This window comes from Chiloscyllium plagiosum, unplaced genomic scaffold (assembly GCF_037043375.1).
Source record: "Chiloscyllium plagiosum isolate Xiang-an unplaced genomic scaffold, Cpla_swu_hap1 HiC_scaffold_11, whole genome shotgun sequence".
Lineage (NCBI taxonomy): Eukaryota > Metazoa > Chordata > Chondrichthyes > Orectolobiformes > Hemiscylliidae > Chiloscyllium > Chiloscyllium plagiosum.
The window spans coordinates 18324093-18344377 of record NW_028270149.1 but is presented as its reverse complement, the minus strand read 5'-3'; the positions used below and the strand labels follow the sequence as shown (position 1 = coordinate 18344377).

General features: G+C 41.2%; 1 protein-coding gene across 1 annotated transcript; it reads left to right on the top strand.

The window, feature by feature from the left end:
* Nucleotides 1–10415: 10415 nt before the first annotated feature.
* Nucleotides 10416–17530, top strand: LOC122557457 (heat shock transcription factor, Y-linked-like). Its single transcript, XM_043705216.2, has 2 exons — nucleotides 10416–10718; nucleotides 16742–17530. The coding sequence occupies exons 1-2, from the start codon at nucleotides 10431–10433 to the stop codon at nucleotides 17528–17530; spliced, it is 1077 nt and encodes a 358-aa protein (XP_043561151.2). The 5' UTR covers nucleotides 10416–10430.
* Nucleotides 17531–20285: the final 2755 nt, after the last annotated feature.

The following is a 20285-nucleotide window of genomic DNA, read 5'->3' as shown; positions in this document are numbered from 1 at the left end:
CTGATCGATTTTAATTAATTTAAGGCAGTTGGCAAGTTGCTCGCAAAATCCATGTATTGACTGAGAATGGAAAACAGGTTGGGACAGTCATTATGCCTGCAGTAATGCCTGAGTGAGGAGAAATGGTGTATAGCGAGTGTGGGAGGTAGCAGGAGAACTTTATAGATTGAGCTCGTTACATGAATTGTACTCCACTCTCCTTTGGCAATCTTGAATGCTCAAAACTTCAAAATCAGTAAATAATACTAGATCAGCTGGATCTCATTATTGTGGAGCTGATTGCTTTCTGTGGTCTACCAACCCTAATAATGATTAGGTTTTCCACTGAGCAAGCATGAGGTGGTCCCAAAATAAAATTGAGTCCCTTTCAATGTTCAAATGACCAACATCCATCGTTTGAATTAGGTTATAGACAAGCTGGCTGAGAATTCCTCCACAAGAGTTGTTTAAATGTTAAAAAACAAGGTTGGAGAAAGTGAGGACTGCAGATGCTGCAGATCAGAGCTGAAAAATGTGTTGCTGGAAAAGCGCAGCAGGTCAGGCAGCATCCAAGGAGCAGGAGAATCGACGTTTTGGGCATAAGCCCTTCTTCCTGAAGAAGGGCTTAAAAACAAGGTTGGTCTAGTTTGGCTTCCATCATCCTAGTAATTGCATGATAAAGCAATAATGGAGTTGTTTTGCACAACAGTCGATCTCAGTCAATTACTACAGACCCATTCATGACATAAGGGAAAATGGTAGTCATGAAGAACTTAGGTAACCATGTGCCCAAAGTCACCTGATTCTCTCTAGCTTTCTATTTTCACCACATTTCGTTGTGTATACCAGCAGGTGTATCTACATTGTAATGAATTAATTAATAACTGTTCCTTGCTTCTTCCTGGGGAGTATATTCCATGGAGTGACCATGGAATTCAAATATGGTTTCCACAAACTTGTTAGAAAGTAACTGCACAGTTTGGTATCTTAATAGGCTGTCACGTAAGGAAATCCGAGATTGTTTTTATTAACACAGATCCATTTCATCTCATTAATGGTCATCATAATTTACCTTGGGGATATACTGTTAATAGTTATTTCCTTTTTAATCTTGCATCAGTGTTTATCACATTGAAAGCAGAACAGCAAAGTGGAAATTTGGGCCAAAACGAAAGAATGAAGACACGTGGTTTGAACAGCGTGAAGTTCAAGTGATTTTGGGGAGAAAGGTTGCAGGGAACAAGGATGGGTTTGACAGTAAGTGGAGAATGAGCATTATCTAATGACCGAGAGCACAATGTGAAGGAGTCACCCAGCTAGGGTGCTGGTTCTGGAGAGTTCGGTTTGGAAATTAGAAGGGTTGGGAGGATGGGGGCGGGTGTTGTGGGGACAGGCAAGAAGCTAGTGATATTTATTTGCTGACTTTTCCAAAACTATTTAAGATTTTACCCCAACAAAAGTTTCACAAATTCAGTGTCTGTGTTCACAGACTGTTTCAATTAGAGCATCTTCATTTTAAAACACGTGCCTAACAATAATGTTGACTTGTTTCCAGTTTTGTTTTTACATGAAACAAAATAAAACTAAGATTATAATGGCAATAATTATACTGAAGAAATTTGGAAAATGCTTTGCTTCTGCTGTTTAAGCTTTGGAATTCCCTCCGTAAATCAATCTTTCTTTACATCTCTTTGACCCTCAAGATGATCCTTAAAATTTACCTCTGACAAAGTTTTCAGTCACCAGTTCTGGTGTTCCCAATGGTTAAAGGTTAATTTGCAGATTGCACTCTGTGAACCACCTTGAGATGTTTTGCTATGTTAAAGGTCTCAATAACTACAAGCTGTTAGTGCTTATTTTGAACACCGTGCAATTTAAACCTTTCAGCAGCAATTTTTAAAATTTAAACTTTAGTTCCAAATTTGACAAACTACTATAGTGAGGCAGAGCCAGGAAATGTTCTATTTTCTAGGTCCATGTGTAGTGCTTTTGTGTACAGGGTTCCAATTAAGTACACATGGTGTCTGAAAGTTGTAATTGTCAAAAGAAAAGAGACATTTCAAATTTTTCTGTAGATTTTACCATGAATTAATTGCTCTCTGCTGTTATTTTCCACAGAACCTTTTTATATAAAGCCTGTTAGTGACACCTAATAATGGTGTTGAATTACTCCAACTGCAGGTATGAGTTTAGCTTCGCTTGCCATGTTGCCAGATGATTATTTTCAGATGTTTTGTGTGAGTTAATCAAATTATAAGCAAATAATGTTACAAAAAAAAGCTGAGGAGATTGAATAGAGGTATTATGAAAAAAAGATTTTTGTCGTGACTACTGTTTTACAGAGATAAGGACTTCGCTTGACTGTGCCTTAAAACCGGAGGGCTTCTCAATCCACTGGATTGATTGCACGGTGTCCTCGGGCAAGGCAAAGGCCTCCTGTTCAACACTTCTTGGAGCTTGGATGTGATGACACTGTGGAGTTATTGCTCCCTAGACCTAGAATCTCTTAACAGCAAAGTGCTGTCCCTGAAACCTGCTGCATGAGTTTACTATCTTGACAGCAGTTTACATCTAGTGGAAGTGAAGAGCACACTTGATGAAATATACACTTACAAATGACCTTGAGACGGAATACCCTGAGGGCGTGTTCATTGTAGCTGGTGACCTCAACCAGGCCACCAAGATACCATCAACAGGGGTCCAAACACTGGGCCATTGCTGCACAACAAGGACACCTACTGCTCCATTCCCAACTGCATTTCGGTAAATTGGACCTTCTCCTGGCTCACAAGCAGAGAATGAAGTGTGAGGATCTGGCACAGAAAATTGTGCAGTGCTGGTCTGAGGGAATAGATGAGTTCCTGCTTGGAGTTGGTAGACTGGTTCATTTTCAAGAACTCAGCGGCCAACTTAAATGAATATGGCACTACCATCACAGACTTCACACAATACCAGGTTATAGTCCAACAGGTTTATTTACAATCAGGAGCTTTCAGAGCGCTGCTCCTTTGTCAGGTGAAGTGAAGTTTCTTTGTCCACTTCACCTGACGAAGGAGCAGCGCTCAGAAAGCTCAGGATTATAAATAAACCTGTTGGACTATAACCTGGTGTTGTGTGACTCCTGACTTTGTTCAACTCAGTCCAACACCGGCACCTCCACCATCATGGTCACAGGCTTCATCAGTAAGTGTGTAGAGGACTGCGTGCCAAAGAAGTTAATCAGTCTATTCTCCAACTGGAAACAATAGATGAAATGGAAGATCCACTCCGTACTTAAGTCCAGGTTTGAGGCATTCAAGCCAGGTAACCCTGCCCTATGTGTGAAGTCTAGGTACCATCTTTAAAGCCATCAGGGATGCAATGAGACAATACCAAATTAAACTACAGTCCCAGACTAACCACACAAATACATGTCAATTGTGGCAAGGCTTATATGATATTATGGGCTACAAAGCTAAATCAAGTAGAATCGATTAGCTCAATGCATTCTATCTCATTTTGAAAAGAAGGTCAATGAAATGATGACATCTGCCCTGACAGCCTCAGGTGAACCTGTACCCCCAGTCACTATCACAGGCGTCAGATCATCATCTTGAGAACCTCTGGAAAGTGACTGGCCTGGATTGAGTACCCGGACATGCAGTTATCCTGCGTGGACCAGCTGGTGGGCGTATTCACAGACATCTTTAACCTCTCCTTCCTTCGATGTGAGGTTCCCACTTGATTCAAGAAGATCACCATCTTTCCTGTGCCAAAGAAAAAATCAGACAACATGCCTTAATGACTACCGCCCAGTGGCTCTGACATTGTTATGAAGTGATTTGAGAGGTCAGTAATGACACACATCAACTCCAGCCTCCCAAATTGCCTTTGACCACTACAATTCACCTATCATCATCATAGGTCCAGAGCAGACACCATTCCTCTGGCCCTACACTCATCCCTGGAATACCTGGATAACAAGGACTCCTTGTTAAACATCGGACTCCTATTTATTGACTTTAGCTCCGCCTTCAACACCATAGTTCCAACCAAACTCATCTCCAAACTGAGATCTAAGATTCTGCTCCTCCTCTGCAACTGGTTCCGCGACTTTCTGATCTGCAGACGGCAATCAGTAAAGATAAGTGACAACACCTCCTCCACAATACCTCTCAGCATGCATAGTCAGCCTCTTACTATAATCCTTGTACAGTCATGACTGTGTGACCAAATTCAGATCTAACTCCATTTACAAGTTTGCTGATGACACCACCAGAGTAAGTTGGATCTTAAACAACGATGAGACAAAGCATAGGGAAGCGATAGAGACCTTAGTGGCATGGTGTAAATACAACAATCTCTCTCTCAATGTCAGCAAATGAAAGAACTAGTCATCAACGTCAGGAAGCGAGTGGAAAACATCCCCTGGCTGTAGCAATGGTGCTTCAAGCTCCTTGGAGTAACTATCATAAATAATCTATCCTGGTCCATCCACATAAACACTACAGTCAAGAAAGCACACCAACGCCTCTACTTCCTCAGACAGCAACAGAAACACAGCATGTCCACAATGACTCTTACAAATTTTCATTTATGCACCATAGGAAGTATCCTATCTGGATGCATCACAACTGCTCTGCCCAAGACCATCACAAAAACCAGCCTTCCTTCCATTGACTGTCTATGCTTCCTGCTGCCTCGGGAAAGCAGCCAACATAATCAAAGATGCTTCCCACCCTAGTTATTTTCTCTTTCACCCTCTTCCATCGGGCAGAAGATACAGATGTTTGAAAACACGCACCAACAGATTGAAGAATAGCTTCTTCCCTGCTGTCATCAGACTTATGAATGGACCTTTCATGTATTAGAGTTGATCTTTCTCTGCACCTTCTCTGTAGCTGTAAAATTATATTCTGCATTCTGTTCTATTACTTATGTTAAGATATGATTTGTCTGGTTAGCACACAAAACAATACTTTTCACTGTATCTCGGTACATGTGACAGTAATAAATCACATCAAATCACTCTTCCTTAAGTTAGAAGTTAGTGGGCACCAATTTTAAATTTCTCACTAAAGAGAAGGTTTTAAGGACATATCCTTTATTCTGAAAACTGCTGAAGAATAGAATACTTTGTCATGAGCAATTAAGATGAAAGACAATTTCAATTTGTAAGGGCGAAAAAAGGGACAATATTTTCAGCGGAATTAGATGCTGGCCTGTAGAAAGAGGGTCAGGTAATAGGATGAGTTAATTTTGCATTTCTCTTGAAGGTGTAACGGACTGAATTGAACCAACACAGAAAGCTGGAGAAACTCAGCAGATCTGCCAGCATCTGTGAAGAATAAACAGTGTTAACTTTGTGTCGGGTATGACTCTTCTTCAGAACTCTGAAGAAAGTCAGACCAGACTTGAGACTCTGTCTCTCACCACAGATGCTGCCAGATCTGCTGAGTTTTTCTACAGGGTATGGGTTTAAGGTGAGAAGGGAGAGATACAAAAGGGTCCAGACGGGCAATTTTTTTCACAGAGGGTGGTGAATGTCTGGAATGGGCTGCCAGAGGTAGTGGTGGAGGCGAGTATATTTTCATCATTGAAGAAACATTTAGACAGAGACATGGATGGAATAGGTACAGAGCGTATTGACCAAATGCAGGCAAATAGGACTAGTTTAATTGTGAAAATAGGGTGGCAAAGGCAAGTTGGACTGAAGGGCCTGTTTCCATGCTATAGACCTCTATGACTCGATCCTTTGCATCCGTTTCAGATTATTAGCATCCTCAGATTTTTGCTTTTGTGTGGGCTGAATGACTTCCTTCAGTACACTGATGCTGAATTTGTACAGAAACAGTACTGCTTACACATTAGAAGAATAAAGACATTTTCTCTCAGGCTTCTGCTGTTCCAACCATGGCTTCTGCCACCCATCCCCAAATCTCTGTCATCTGCCTGACTTCACATTATATGATCATAGTGCACCTCAATGAGGAGTCAAAAAAAACTGTGGAACGTCAAGAATTGTGACCCTGCTACGAATGGTTTCCAGATGAAATTTCTAGCACTATTTCGAGTTCCAAAGTGAGATTTCCCCTTGGGATCTTCAGTTCCACATTTATTAAAAGATTCTGTAGAGTTGAGTTACAACTTGCCATCATTCTTTCTGGAATTCAACAAGTTACTAAATTATTTTACCACTTGTAGCAGTTTAGAATGTAATTACACCGGTGTACTGTCGAGAATGTATTATATTCTTAAAAATCTGCGGAAACTCATCTGCAGAAATCTGATGCAATTCAGGAGTGCAGTGTAAATGTGATGAGTCATCATACAGGGCATTCTTGTTGTTGCTATTTTCTCTCTTCGAGGAGCTGATTCATTTTGAGTTAGTGTTCCATGGAGACTTTCATCTCTGCGGGACCTTGTCTCAGTAATCAGTCCTAATTTCTGATTCTAGGTGTTGATGTTAGCAGCTTTCTTGATCATTAAGTGTACATTTACACTTACAATATAAGCAAACTACTGCAGATGCTGGTGATCTGAAATTGAAACAAAAAGTGCTGATGAAACTCAACAGTACGAGCAGCTTCTGCAGAGTTTCTTCAGCACTTGCTGTTTTTAGATTTAAATCTATCTCGTCGTTGCCAAACTAGTGAGCCAAGAGAGGAAGTTGGTCTTTGCCAATTAAGTGAAAGGTTATGCCAGCAAATCATCAGTTACACATTACCGCTGATTTTCTATTCCATTAACGTAACTCGGGGATAACTCTTCATCTTTGCTGATTTGCAAATCAAAATATGCAATTTGCGTTCTGTAGAGCAATACTTATTTCTGAAGGTTTGGCCATCAATAGAAGGTATCTGTAGTTTTATATTATGACATACTTTGAGAATGAATGTCTCATTCTAATTCAAAGAATATATAATTTAGATCACACCATCATAAAGTAGTTTACCACAGGTCAAAGGCTGACTCTTCATTAGCTAAACAACTGCAAGTATAACCTTTCTTGGAAATGCAACTGGCCAAAATCTATTTCAAGTTTAATAAGTTCACCCAGCTAGAAGTTTTTTTTAATTAAAAAGATAAATATGGGGTTTCTACAGTTTTGAATTCCACTTTCTTCATTTATCTCTTGTTTACAAACTTCAAGACATGCACATTTTCTTCAAGCCCCTTGTGTGTTTGTGTGTGGTGTTTTAGATATAACTTAATAATAGATTTTCCTAGTGACTGTGTCAGTTTAACTGATCTGTAGATGCCTGTTTTCTCTCTTATTCCTTTCTTGAATATGTGTTTCATTTGGTAACTTCCAAACTGCAGATGCCATTCCAGAATCTAGGAAATCTTTGAAAAGAATAGCTACGGTATCCATTATCTCTGCAGCTACCTCTTTTGAAACCTTAGGATGTAGGCCATGAGGTCCTGTGGATTTGTCTATTTTTAGTCCCTTCAGTTTCTCCAGTACTTTGTCTTTGCTGATGCTAATTTCCTTAATTTCCTCACTCCTTCTCCTGTCTGTGCTTCTAATGGACCAACATTTACTTTAGCTACACTTTTCCTTTCTAATACTTGTAAACCTTTCACATTTTCTGGTTGGTTTATTTTCATCTTTTTTGTTTTAACCTGATAGAGGTTTTCAAAATCATGTGTGGGCTGGAAAGATAGGGAGAAACTGTTCCCACTTGTAAAATGGACAAAAATGAGAGGGCATAAATTTGAAGTGATTTGCGAAGGAAACAATTAGATTAGATTAGATTAGATTAGATTACATTACAGTGTAGAAACAGGCCCTTCGGCCCAACAAGTCCACACCGACCCGCCGAAGCGAAACCCACCCATACCCCTACATTTACCCCTTACCTAACACTACGGGCAATTTAGCATGGCCAATTCACCTGACCCTGCACATCTTTTGGACTGTGGGAGGAAACCGGAGCACCCGGAGGAAACCCACGCAGACACGGGGAGAACGTGCAAACTCCACACAGTTAGTCGCCTGAGGCGGGAATTGAACCCGGGTCTCAGGCGCTGTGAGGCAGCAGTGCTAACCACTGTGCCACCGTGCCGCCCAACAAGGTTACTATGAGACAAAATCTTTTCCCACTCATCTAGTAGTTGGAGAATTGAATGTTCAGCTCAGAGATGTAGTGAAAGCATGTTCAACTGATGCATTCAACAGAGTATTGGACAATTATTTTAATGAAAATAATGTACAAGGGTTTGGGGAAAAGGCAAGAGGTTGGCATTAGGTAGTGATGTACATTTGAAGAGCAGGTCTTTTCCCCAGGGTAGGGGAGTCCAAAACTAGAGGGCATAAGTTTAAGGTGAGAGGGGATAGATATAAAAGGGACCTAAGGGGCAACCTTTTCATGCAGAAGTATAGATAGAGCAGCTAGAGGAAATAGTGGAGGCGGGTGCAATTACAACATTTAAAAGGTATCTGGATGAGTACTGGTATAGGAAAGATTTAGAGGGATATGGGCCAAATGGTGGCAAATGAATGAGATTAATTTAGATATCTGATTGGCATGGACAAGTTGAAGCAAAGGGTCTGTGTCCATACTGTACAACTTCAGGTGCTGGCACGATGGGGTGAATGGTCTATTTCCCCGCCATAAGACTTTTGTGATTCAGACTTTTTAAAAAATCAACTTTGATCATTGACACAGAGAACTATTGTTGGGAATGCAGGAGAAGCAGACAATGAAACATGCAATGAAGAGTGGGATACCTTTGATGCTGCTGAATGTGATCATGTGGTTCAGGAGCAATTGATGCAATTATTTTATAGCTCAAAGAGGGGCAATGGTCAGTGTATCTTGCAAAATGAGCCACACTTTCTCCATAAGGCAAAATGGTGCCCTGGGCGATCTTTACTCGTCTGAAGTCATTTTGAAGAAAGGTTTATTGGATAGTTACATTGATGTGAATGTAATCTCGTGTGCAGATTTCCATGCAGTGGGTTTTGGTAAGGCTCCAAAGCTTTCTGACTGTTGATGAGGACAATGAAAGGATTGGCAGCACATCGAAAAGTAAATATAAATTTATAATTTGAAGAAACACTGATGGAGGTCTTTGGCGGTCTTGACGTGCAAGGAGAAAGTGAGGACTGCAGATGCTGGAGATCAGAGTCAAAATGTGTGGAACTGGAAAAGCACAGCCGATCAGGCATTTCTGATGCTGCCTGACCGGCTGTGCTTTTTCAGCGTCACACTTTTTGGTCTTGACGTGCAAATCTGTCATCGGATCTTGGTATGGGGGCAAAAGACTAATTGAACCATCCAGTGGCTGGTTCCCTCTTAAGTTTCCCTCAGGATAGCTGGTGCTCATCCGCCACGCAGTTTTACCTGGTAAAGCAAATGATTAGAGGTCTTGGGGACGAAACAATCCCAACGTATTCTCGAACTTTAAATGGGTAACATGCCCGCCTCGCTAGCTTGGAGCTGGGCATGGAATGTGAGTGCCTAGTGGCTCACTTTTGGTGAGCAGAATTGGCGCTGCAGGATGAACCTGCTAGCGGGAGGGAAAAATAACCCTCTTAACTCCACTAATTAGTTTAGTAATCGTGGATCAGACCGGAGATTCTTCTTTTCACTAATTAGGCAAAAATCTTAACAAGCTTCAGGCCCAGGAGACTCTCTGGCGCTGAAACTCTGCCGTTGAAAAGAAAATTGCTGGAGAAACTCAGCGGGTCTGGAGACAGAGAAATCAGAGTTCGGTTCCAGCGACCCCTCCTTCCTCGTTTCTGATCTCCAGCCCTTTTTTTTCAGGATTTTGTGTAAAGGGGAAGAGGTGAGGGAGTGGGGGGGGGGGGAGGATGGACAGTATTTTTCCAGGGTGGGGGTGAAGGTTTCCTTATTGTGACGGCCCGTGGATTGTGGCAACCCGCATTGTGACGGCTCTGAGCGCGTTGGTGGTTTTGTTTTATGACGATCTGGAACTCCTCACGATGTATTTTTTTCGCCCCCCCCCCTCCCTCCCCACCACATCAGCCAACTTATTCCGTCCCAGCTCCGGCTCCTGTGTGGTGCACCCAAAATCAATCAGCGGCGTGGAAGCCTTGTGATATTTCCCTGTGGCACCAATAAAGGACAACACCTTCAGCAGCTTTTTCTCCCCCTCCCTCCCAGCATTCCCCCCCCCCCCTCACTTCTTTCCAAAATTTGAATACAAGCAAAAAAATGTCTGCACTCCAGAAAACCATCAAAGTGGAAAAGGACAGCGACACTGAAGGTGACTTAAATTCTTCATCGGGGGACGCTGTTTGCTCTGATCAGAAACAAATCTCTCACTCTTCTGACAAAACACATGAAGTGCTTTCAGCCGGCTCCGGGTGTGACCAGACAGCATCAGGAGACTCAGAATTGAGGACAATTTTGGAAGAAAATGCTCTCCAAGCTTTGACTGAGGAGTCGGTTTTAAAAAGACCCCGGCTGGTCTACTACGAGGAGGTAGGTGACACTGACCTTATGTCACTTACCTTCCCGAAAAAACTCTGGAAAATCGTTGAGAGCGATCAGTTTGCATCCATCCGGTGGGACGAGGGTGGAAACTGTGTAGTTATAGATGAGGAATCCTTTAAGAAAGAGGTGCTGGAGCGGCGCGGTCCCTCTAGGATTTTTGAAACTGACTGCATGAAAAGTTTCATTCGGCAGCTGAATCTGTATGGTTTTAGCAAAATCCGCCAAGATTTTCAACGATCTGCCTCTCTTTCTGAATTCATTGCTGAAGAAAAAGGAGCAGTTTCAATGACCAAGGTAGAAAAAAAAAGAAACAAAACGCATCAAAGCAAAAACAAGTATTAGAGTAACAAACAATTGTTGTCGCTGATGTCGCACGGACGCACATTTCCCTCCTTCACACAACCCCCGTCCCCTCGTCCCCTCCAAAACCCAAACCTCTCTTGCCTTCTGTTCTGAGACACCTCAATCTACTGGAGATGTAGGTGGATGGCTTAAGGTCAACATCAGTCGGTAGCAGCAGATGCTCAACATTTCTGAGACTGCCTGTTTGAGATGTGGCTTATTGCCTCCTAGGTCATGTTTATAATAGTTCCAACAGCAAGCAGCTGCATTTAACACTGCCAGTAGTTGTTGTGAGCAAATAGCAAAATATTTATATATGTTTTTTTTAAAAGTCTGTCGTGCCCGCCTTAAGTAAGCTGTTTAATCCTACAGTAAAGGAGATGGTAGAGTTCAATGGCAGTTTTATAAGGAAGTTATGCATTTTCCTATGATTATTAAAATTGTCTGTTAAATGTGACCAGAGCCATTCCAAGCTGCCAACAACATTCTGACAGAACTAGTTCCAAGTCTGTTGACCAGTTTATCCTCTCACCAACCACATTCTCCTTACGTTCATAGTAAATAAAGGTAATTTAAGTCTTTAATGGTGTGTCTTTGGAATAATGGGCAAGTGCTAGCTGTCTATGTAATCTTATTTAACTCACAACCTTGATCATCACAATGCTCCTAGATTATGACCAGGTTGGAGTCACTCATGGAATAAATGGACACAACTTCCTGACCTGTACATTTTTTCTAGGTTGACCTGCTATAGTGACTGACATTGTTGCTAAGGTGATGATGCCATAGTAGGTCATTCCCTGTTGCTATGTTAATTATATTATCTGTGATGTCAGAATGAATTGGAGGCTGGACATCTTTCAATAACAGACCTGCAATTGAGAGAATATGTGTTGGAGATTCATGTCAATGCGATATCTGCCCAAGTAGATATGCAACAGACTATGCAACAGACAGATTGCTGAAGAAATATATCCAACACATTGTGTTCTTTCATGGGTTGTAAAAATGGGACTCACCCTGTTCTTAAACAGCAACCAGGAATGATCTCCATATTGAACCATATGTAAACCAAATGCATTCATAACAATTAAAATCAGATGGCTCAGTTTGTAGATGCATATTGTTTTGGATTATTGAGCCAGAAAGCCAAGGTTTAATGTAAGTTTAGTTCTTCATGTGCTTGAATAATTGATTTCAGCCCAAGTGATTGCACTTGTGACTAAAATGTATTTGGGATTCCAGTCGGATCACTGTTAAGTGTGTACTGATGTTGGCTGATGCTGCCTTTGACCACATAACCCACCCAACAATCACTGTCTGGATGACGCACGAAGAATGAGTGGTGTCAGGTGAGGTCATGAGGTCCCTCTTGAACAGTGCCCTCCTAAAAATCACAATGTTCAGCAAGCAGAGAGCAAAACATACAAAAGAAAAAGTAATGGAAGAACCATGTACTAGAGTGGTTAAAAATATTCGTGACAATGCATTGTGAATTAACATACCGAAGCAGGAAAACATATGCAATGTATATCAAGTTTGTTATGTACATTTAGCACTCCTTATTTGAACGCCACCATTCCTTGTTTACAGCATACCATAGGAGAAAGTGATGAAGGGCTTATGCCCAAAACATCAATTCTCCTGCTCTTTGGATGCTGCCTGACCTGCTGTGCTTTTCCAGCACCACACTCTCAACTCTCACTTAAGATACTCCAGATCCTAACCACCGATACCTGTAGCAAATCTCAGTATCCTGAGAGGAAGTTGCTTTGTACTAACTTTCCATGGGCAATGCCAAAAGAGATCCATGAGTTGTTTAATCAATTCTCTCAGTCGTATTCAGTTGATATTACCTGATTGGGTTAGTCGAATGCAGCCTAGGCTTAGTTTTATCTGAAGTTGCAGCTTGATTGACAAATGTTCAGTGCTCCCCACTTATGGGCAGTTTTGTCCAATATGCTTCATGTTTTTCCTTATGGTTTGGTTCCAGATTTGCTGTGGACATGAGAAGATTAGGAAAGAAACTGTGAATTGCTGGAACCTTTTCTGAGTTCTTACAATTGTTATACTTCTTACACTTACACCACATCAGTGGTGGGCAAGTTGTTGGAGGGAATCCTAAGGGACAGGATTTACGTGTATTTCGAAAGGCAAGGACTGATTAAGAGATAGTCAGCATTGCTTTGTGCGTGGGAAACCATGTCTCACAAACTTGATTGAGTTTTTTGAAGAAGTAACACAGAGGATTGATGAAGGCAAAGCAGTAGACGAGATCTATATGGACTTCAGTAAGTCGTTTGACAATGTTCCTCATGGGAGACTGGTTAGCAAGGTTAGGTCTCATGGAATACAGAGAGAACCAGCCATTTGGATACAGAACCGGCTCGAAGGTAGAAGACAGCTGATGGTGGTGGGGATTGCTTTTGAGGTTGGAGGCCTGTGATCAGTCGAGTGCCACAAGGATCGGTGCTAGGTCCCCTACTTTTCATCATTTATATAAATGATTTGGATGTGAACATTGGAGGTACAGTTAGTAAGATTGCAAATGACACCAAAATTGAAAGTGCAATTGACAATGAAGAAGGTTATGGAAAAGCACAGCAGGTCAGGCAGCATCCAAGAAGTAGGAGAATCGATGTTTCAGAGATTCCTGATGAAGGGCTTATGCCCGAAATGTCGATTCTCCTACTCCTCAGATGCTGCCTGACCAGCTGTGCCTCTCCAGCACCACAATCTTGACTCTGATCTCCAGCATCTGCAGTCCTCACTTTCTTCCAGTAAAGAAGGTTACCTCAGTAAAACGGGATCTTGATCAGATGGACCAATGGGCTGAGGAGTGGCAGATGGAGTTTGATTTAGATAAATATGAGGCGCTGCATTTTGGAAAAGCATATCGGAATAGGACTTATACGTTTATTGGTAAAGTCCTGGGGAGTGTTGCTGAACAAAGAGACCTTAGAGTGCAGGTTCATAGCTCCTCGAAAGTAGAGTCACAGATAGACAGGATAGTGATGAAGGCTTTTAGTATGCTTTCCTTTATTGGTCAGAGCGTTGAGCATAGGAGTTGGGAGGTCATGTTGCGGGTATATAGGAGTTTGGTTAGGCCACTTTTGGAATATTGCGTGCAATTCTGGTCTCCTTCCTATTGGAAGGACGTTGTGAAATTTGGAAAGGTTCAGAAAAGATTTACAAGGATGTTGCCAGGGTTGGAGAATTTGAACTGCAGGGAGAGGCTGAATAGACTGAGGCTGAGGAGTTACCTTATAGAGTTTAATTATCATGAGGGGCATGAATAGGATAATTAGACAAGGTCTTTTCCCTGGGGGAGTCCAGAACTAAGACCATAAGACATAGGAGTGGATGTAAGGCCATTCGGCCAATTGAGTCCACTCCGCCATTTAATCAAGCCTGATGGGCATTTCAACGCCACTTACCTGCACTCTCCCCGTATCCCTTAATTCCTTGTGAGATTAAGAATTTATCAATCTCTGCCTTGAAGGCATTTAACATCCCAGCTTCCACTGCACTCTGTTGCAATGAATTCCACAAGCCCACCACTCTCTGGCTGAAGAAATGTCTCCTCATTTCCATTCAAAATTGACCCCCCTCTAATTCTAAGGCTGTGCCCACGGGTCCTAGTCTCCCCGCCTAATAGAAACAACTTCCCAGCATCCACCCTTTCTAAGCCATGCATTATCTTGTCAGTTTCTATTAGATCTCCCCTTAACCTTCTAAACTCTAATGAATACAATCCCAGGATCCTCAGCCATTCATCGTATGTTAGTCTACCACTCCAGGAATCATCTGTGTGAACCGCCGCTGGACACGCTCCAGTGCCAGTATGTCCTTCCTGAGGTGTGGGACCCAAAATTGAACACAGTATTCTAAATGGGGCCTAACTAGAGCTTTATAATGTCTCAGAAGCACATTTCTGCTTTTATATTCCAATCCTCTTGAGATAAATGACAACATTACATTCGCTTTCTTAATCACGGACTCAACCTGCAAGTTGAGAGTCCTGGACTGGCACTCCCAGATCCCTTTGTATTTTGGCTTTATGAATTTTCTCTTTGTTTAGAAAATAGTCCACACCAGTACTCTTTTTTTTCCAAAGTGCAAGACTTCACATTTGTTCACGTTGAATTTCATTAGCTATTTCCTGGACCACTCTCCTAAACTGTCTAAATTGTTCCGCAGCCTCCCCACCTCCTCAGTACTACCTGCCTGTCCACCTAATTGTATCATCAGCAAACTTCACCAGAATGCCCCCAGTCCCTTCATCCAGATCATTAATATATAAAGTGAACAGCTGCGGCCCCAACACTGAACCCTGCGGGACACCGCTTGTCACCGGTTGCCATTCCGAAAAAGAACCTTTTATCCCAACTTTCTGCCTTCTATCAAACAGCCAATTCTTAATCCATGCCAGTAGCTCACCTTGAACACCATGGATCCTCACCTTACTCAACAGCCTCCCATGAGATACCTTATCAAAGGCCATTTGGAGGTCTGGATAGATAACATCCATTGGATTTCCCTGGTCTAATCTATGTGTTACCTCTTCAAAGAATTCTAACAGGTTTGTCAGGCAAACTAGAGGTCATAGTTTTAGGGTGAGAGGGGAAAGATATAAAGGGGACCAAAGGGGCAACAGAGGGTGGTACGTGTATGGAATGAGCTGCCAGAGGAAGTGGTGGAGGCTTGTACAATTACAGCATTTAAAAGGCATCTGGATATGGACCAAGTGCTGGCAAATGGGACTAATTTGGTTAGGATATCTGGTTGGCATGGACGAGTTGGACCGAAGGGTCTGGTTGTGTGCTGTACATCTCTTGTCCTAACACAAATGCCAGCAACAATAATGTTTACCAAGGATTACACATATCAGCATTATTGCTTACTATTTCTCCTAATTTCAATCTTTCAATAAAGTTTATTTTCCTCATTATGTACAGATATTGAAAGATGCAGGATTATTTTAAAAATCCAGGTGGCTCACAAATGCACTCCAGGGAAGAAATCTTGCTCTAAACTTTTGGTCTAGCCTTTATTAGACTTGCAGTTCCCTTTATTACGTTGTTAATTCTTAACATCTAAAGAGACATGGGCAATAGATATTTCTTCACCACTGTTTATCATCACCCAAGACATACAAATTAAAAAGCTGTTTTATTCACGTTGCATAAAAATAGCAGGGGGAGAGGAAGAATAATTATTAACCGTGAAAATTTGAATTTCATCGTACTTTGCATTTATTGAAATTTTGAAATAAAATGGAGGGACTTTGTTTTACTGAAATAGTTGTGGACTGCTTATGGAAAGCTTAGTTAATCATTTGAAAAGTTGTCTGAAAGATGTACAGAGTCCATTAGCAAAGGATAAGCCTCTGCAACATGTATAATGAGAGCAGCCGATCTCTCAGACTTGCTCAGCAGCCTCCAGGAGTTTAAAAACAATCTTCAAGACACTGCGGTGAGCAATCTGTGAGAAAAAAAACCCAGGAAGAAAATTGCTATTTTTAACAATGCTTCTCTTGAGCTCTTGCGAATTTTAGTTTAAGAATATAAATAAGGGCGGTTTGATGATGGGCAGTCATTCACTCAGATCACGAGTCTTTGCATTTCAATTGATGTGAGAAGGTGAAATGGCACAAGGATGGACCCTTGGAAACATAGAAAGATAGAAAGCAGGAGCAGGAAAAGGCAGTTGAGCTACTCAGAGCTTGGAAGGGTTGTAGGCAGGTCATGTGATGATGGGTTCAGGGATTCATCCAACTAGAAGTATATTGGCAACCCAATATACTTCAGATGCTTAAGAAAGTGATGAAAGTTTCAATAGCCACAGCCCTGTAAGGCTAAGGCAACGTTCTGGTGTGCTCCAGTTACAGTGCTTCCAAAAGAATTCAAAATTGAAAAGGTTAAGTCAGTTATATCCATTTGGTGATTAATAAAATGATGGTATTTTCATTTCAGTTTCAGTTTTACCATAACCTGAATTTCAGAAGAGATTACCCTCACCTGCTGCCCAGAATGAAGCGAAGAGTTGGCATTAAAAGTGCGATTCCTAATCTTAACTGCACAGAAGGGGATTCCAATAGTGACTTCCCTGTCAGTGGGGGGACACCAGGAGGCCCAAGACAACTAATACAGACATTAGCTGTACAGCAGAACAACTTAGTGTCACCTACGAGGGAAAATGAGCAAAAATTTGCATTTGAAAATAACCTCAGCAATCAACGAGTCACCAATACTGGGAACACAAATGGTCCTAGCAATCCGGCTCCCCCTGCCCTTGCAGTAAGACCAGCCGACCATATAGCTACAGAGCAAAGCACTAAAGTAAACCAAATGACTCAGTTTCATCCGTCACAACATGGCGGCCTGATCCGGGCTGGCAATCATGCTGTGGAGACTAGCAGCACCACTTCAGCTACCTCAGTGTACCATCTCATGCCCCCCATGGCTGCTGGTTTTGGACCTATGATGGGGATGCCAGGTTTCCAAGGCATGTACCCTGACCTTGCTGCAGCGGCCGCCCAAGCACACCTGGCCAGCTTGTTGCCATTTTGCAATCCGTGGTTCTCCATGCCCATGATGGCGGCTGCTTCTGCTATTTCTATGTCATCGGGCTCTTCGGTCCACCATCACCGGCCTCCTCCACATCATCACCACTGCCCCAACTGCAACTGTCAAGGAGGTAGTGGATCTTCCACAAGAAGTGGTCCCAGAAACAGTGATTATATGACAGGGCCACACAGATAAGAGTATTTAAAGTGATGAAGAGAACTTATCCAGAAATGATATCTAAAGAACATGTTAAAATAAACTCCTGAACAAATGTTCTTATCAACATTGGTGTATTTGCCTGTGATTTTTTTCCCTGCTCTCTTCCTTTGCTGTCACTTTTTTTTTTAGTCTCCTTACTTGACTTTTGAGAAGTTTCTTTAATTGTTGGCGCTTGCCATAAAAAAAATCATTAATTATTTTCCTATCGAAATAGGTGCATCGTGAAATGGAAATATGGTAACTGTAAAGAAGCATTACTGTTTAATTATTAAAATTGACACAGTACTAGGCTGAGCTTAGACTGAAATATAACCTACAACTTTGGTTTATTTTTTATGCGCATTAAAATGTTGTTAAAAACTGTATTCCTGATGTGTATATCTGTTGCAACCTGTTGCCCCTCTGGAAGGGTCTGCAAGCTGTAAGAATAAGAAAAAAATAAAATACTAAGAAAGAAAAACCTGTAGTGATTTGACAGTTGCATCTACGCTTAAATTGATAAAGTAAACTCACTCACGGGTCCCGTTGCTGTTATAAAATAAACTTTCAGAACGTCACTTAACCCATCAATGTTTGAGGATTTGCCACATAATCCCACATGTTTAAAGAGGAGGAGTAGTTAAAGTGACTAACATTATTCTGTCAGATCCAGGTTCCTGTATCCCAGTTTTCTGAGGGCTGATGTTAGATTGTCAGAGTGGAGAAATATTTCTACATGTTTCCAGAGTCAGTGTTCCACCCTTGAGGACTTAGTGGACTTTATTAGAAGTGGTGCTCTGGTAACAAAGCACCTAAATATTATAAACCTTTATCTTTATGCTTGCTTACAGATTGTCCAGTTTTGGACATCTTTGATTCCTTCTGCAGTCTAATTGAACATTAGCCATACCCATTGGACATATACTTCGATCTAATACTGGTGACCAGAGTTTGTACTAAAACAACTCATCTCAGGACTACTTTGAGGATGGAATTGATTTGTTCTCCCCACAGTGACTAGATGCACTGCATGCTCTGGATACAGAAGCCATTAGAATGTTTTGCTAAAATAAAAGGAGGAATAATTTTCTACCAGCCATTAGGAAGAGGTTGCAATTCTCTTGGATTTAGGAAGACACACCATTCTGAGGAGTTCACTAGACCTTTTAGACAATGGCACATGACAAAGAATATCCCTTGAGTTTGACATCACGCAACACCAGATTATAGTCCAACAGGTTTATTTGGAAGCACTAGCTTTCGGAGTGTTGCTCCTTCACCAGGTGGTTGTGGATGATAAGATCATGATCACAGAATTTATAGCCAAAGGAGTCCAGTGTCATGAGTGATACATTAAACAATTTTAGGTTAAATCTTTCTTCTTTTAGAATGGCATATGCTGGTTTGATATGTAAATCCCAGAGCATCTTCTAAGTTACATTCTCAAGATAGCGCACCCCAGTCCAACACCAGCACCACCAAACCTTGAGTTTGATAGAGTTCTCCCCACAACCATCTTGTACAGCTGTTATTTTTTAGCCAATTACAGAGTTAGTGAGGGAATTATTGTCTGAGGTAAAATCATTTGCAGAAGATAGAAATTTACATTACGTATCATCCATCATTTTATAAATGAAGGACAATGATTCAAGCTTAGGTCTTTTTGAGTGTGCACAGCATGGCTTAAATGTTATAACATAAGATATTTCATCCATCAGGTCTCATTTGGTGCCTTTCTGTATGAGTCACTTAATCTGATCCCATTCTCCTGCTCCTTACACTCCTTAAACATCTCTCAAACAACCATGTTATTCATTTTCTTTCAAGTATTTATGGTCCATTTATGAAGTTGAAGGAGAGAATTCACCAATCGAATAACTTAATTTTGAGCCTTGCAACTGTTTCACCAAACAGTGGAAGCATGGCATTTCAATTATTTGACAACATTTCATAGTTTAAAGAATCTTTAGCACATCATTCCTCAGACTTTGGTAGTTTGAAAAACCCTTATTTCAAGCAAGATCCTAATAAATGTACACTTTCTACTAATTGTCATAGGCTTCTTGTAAGAGAGGAATTAAAACTGTGTGTAACTCTCCAAGAGAGGTCTCAACTAGAATCTTGTGCAAATTCAAAACAGACTCCTTGGTTTTGTATTCTAGCCGTCTGGCTACAAAACCAAGGATTCTGCTTATCTTTATAATAGACATGTCTACTTTAGTTGCTTTTAATGACCTGTGTATTTGAACACATAGGTCCCTCAGCCTCAGCTCCTCTATTCCATTTAAAGTCTAATCATTTTAGGTGCTCTTCTTCCTCCTATGCTTACATCTAATATGCACTGCCTGTTGAAATATGACTGCCGTCCTGATTCCTACCTTCCCCTAGTCATTCTCTGCATGCATTACAATTTGTTACAACTCTCTCCCAATTTGTTGCCATCAGTGAATTTAAATCTTACAAATATGAGTGAGTTTATCAGGTTATTTGTACTGGCAATAAGAGGAAGATATTGTTTCTATGTAAAGCATGTGAAAACAAAGACGATTATTTGATATCCATTTCAAAAACGTTTGGCAACAGCCATGTTTCTGTTATTATATGATTTTGTTGGGTATTCTGTAAAACAAAATTCGAAATATGAATGCTCGGTTGCGACTTTTTTTTTTGGTTGGTGTTATGTGGCACAATGTGTTGTAATTTTATACTGCGTGTGTAGATTATGATAAATATTAGCGGCGATGACTAAATT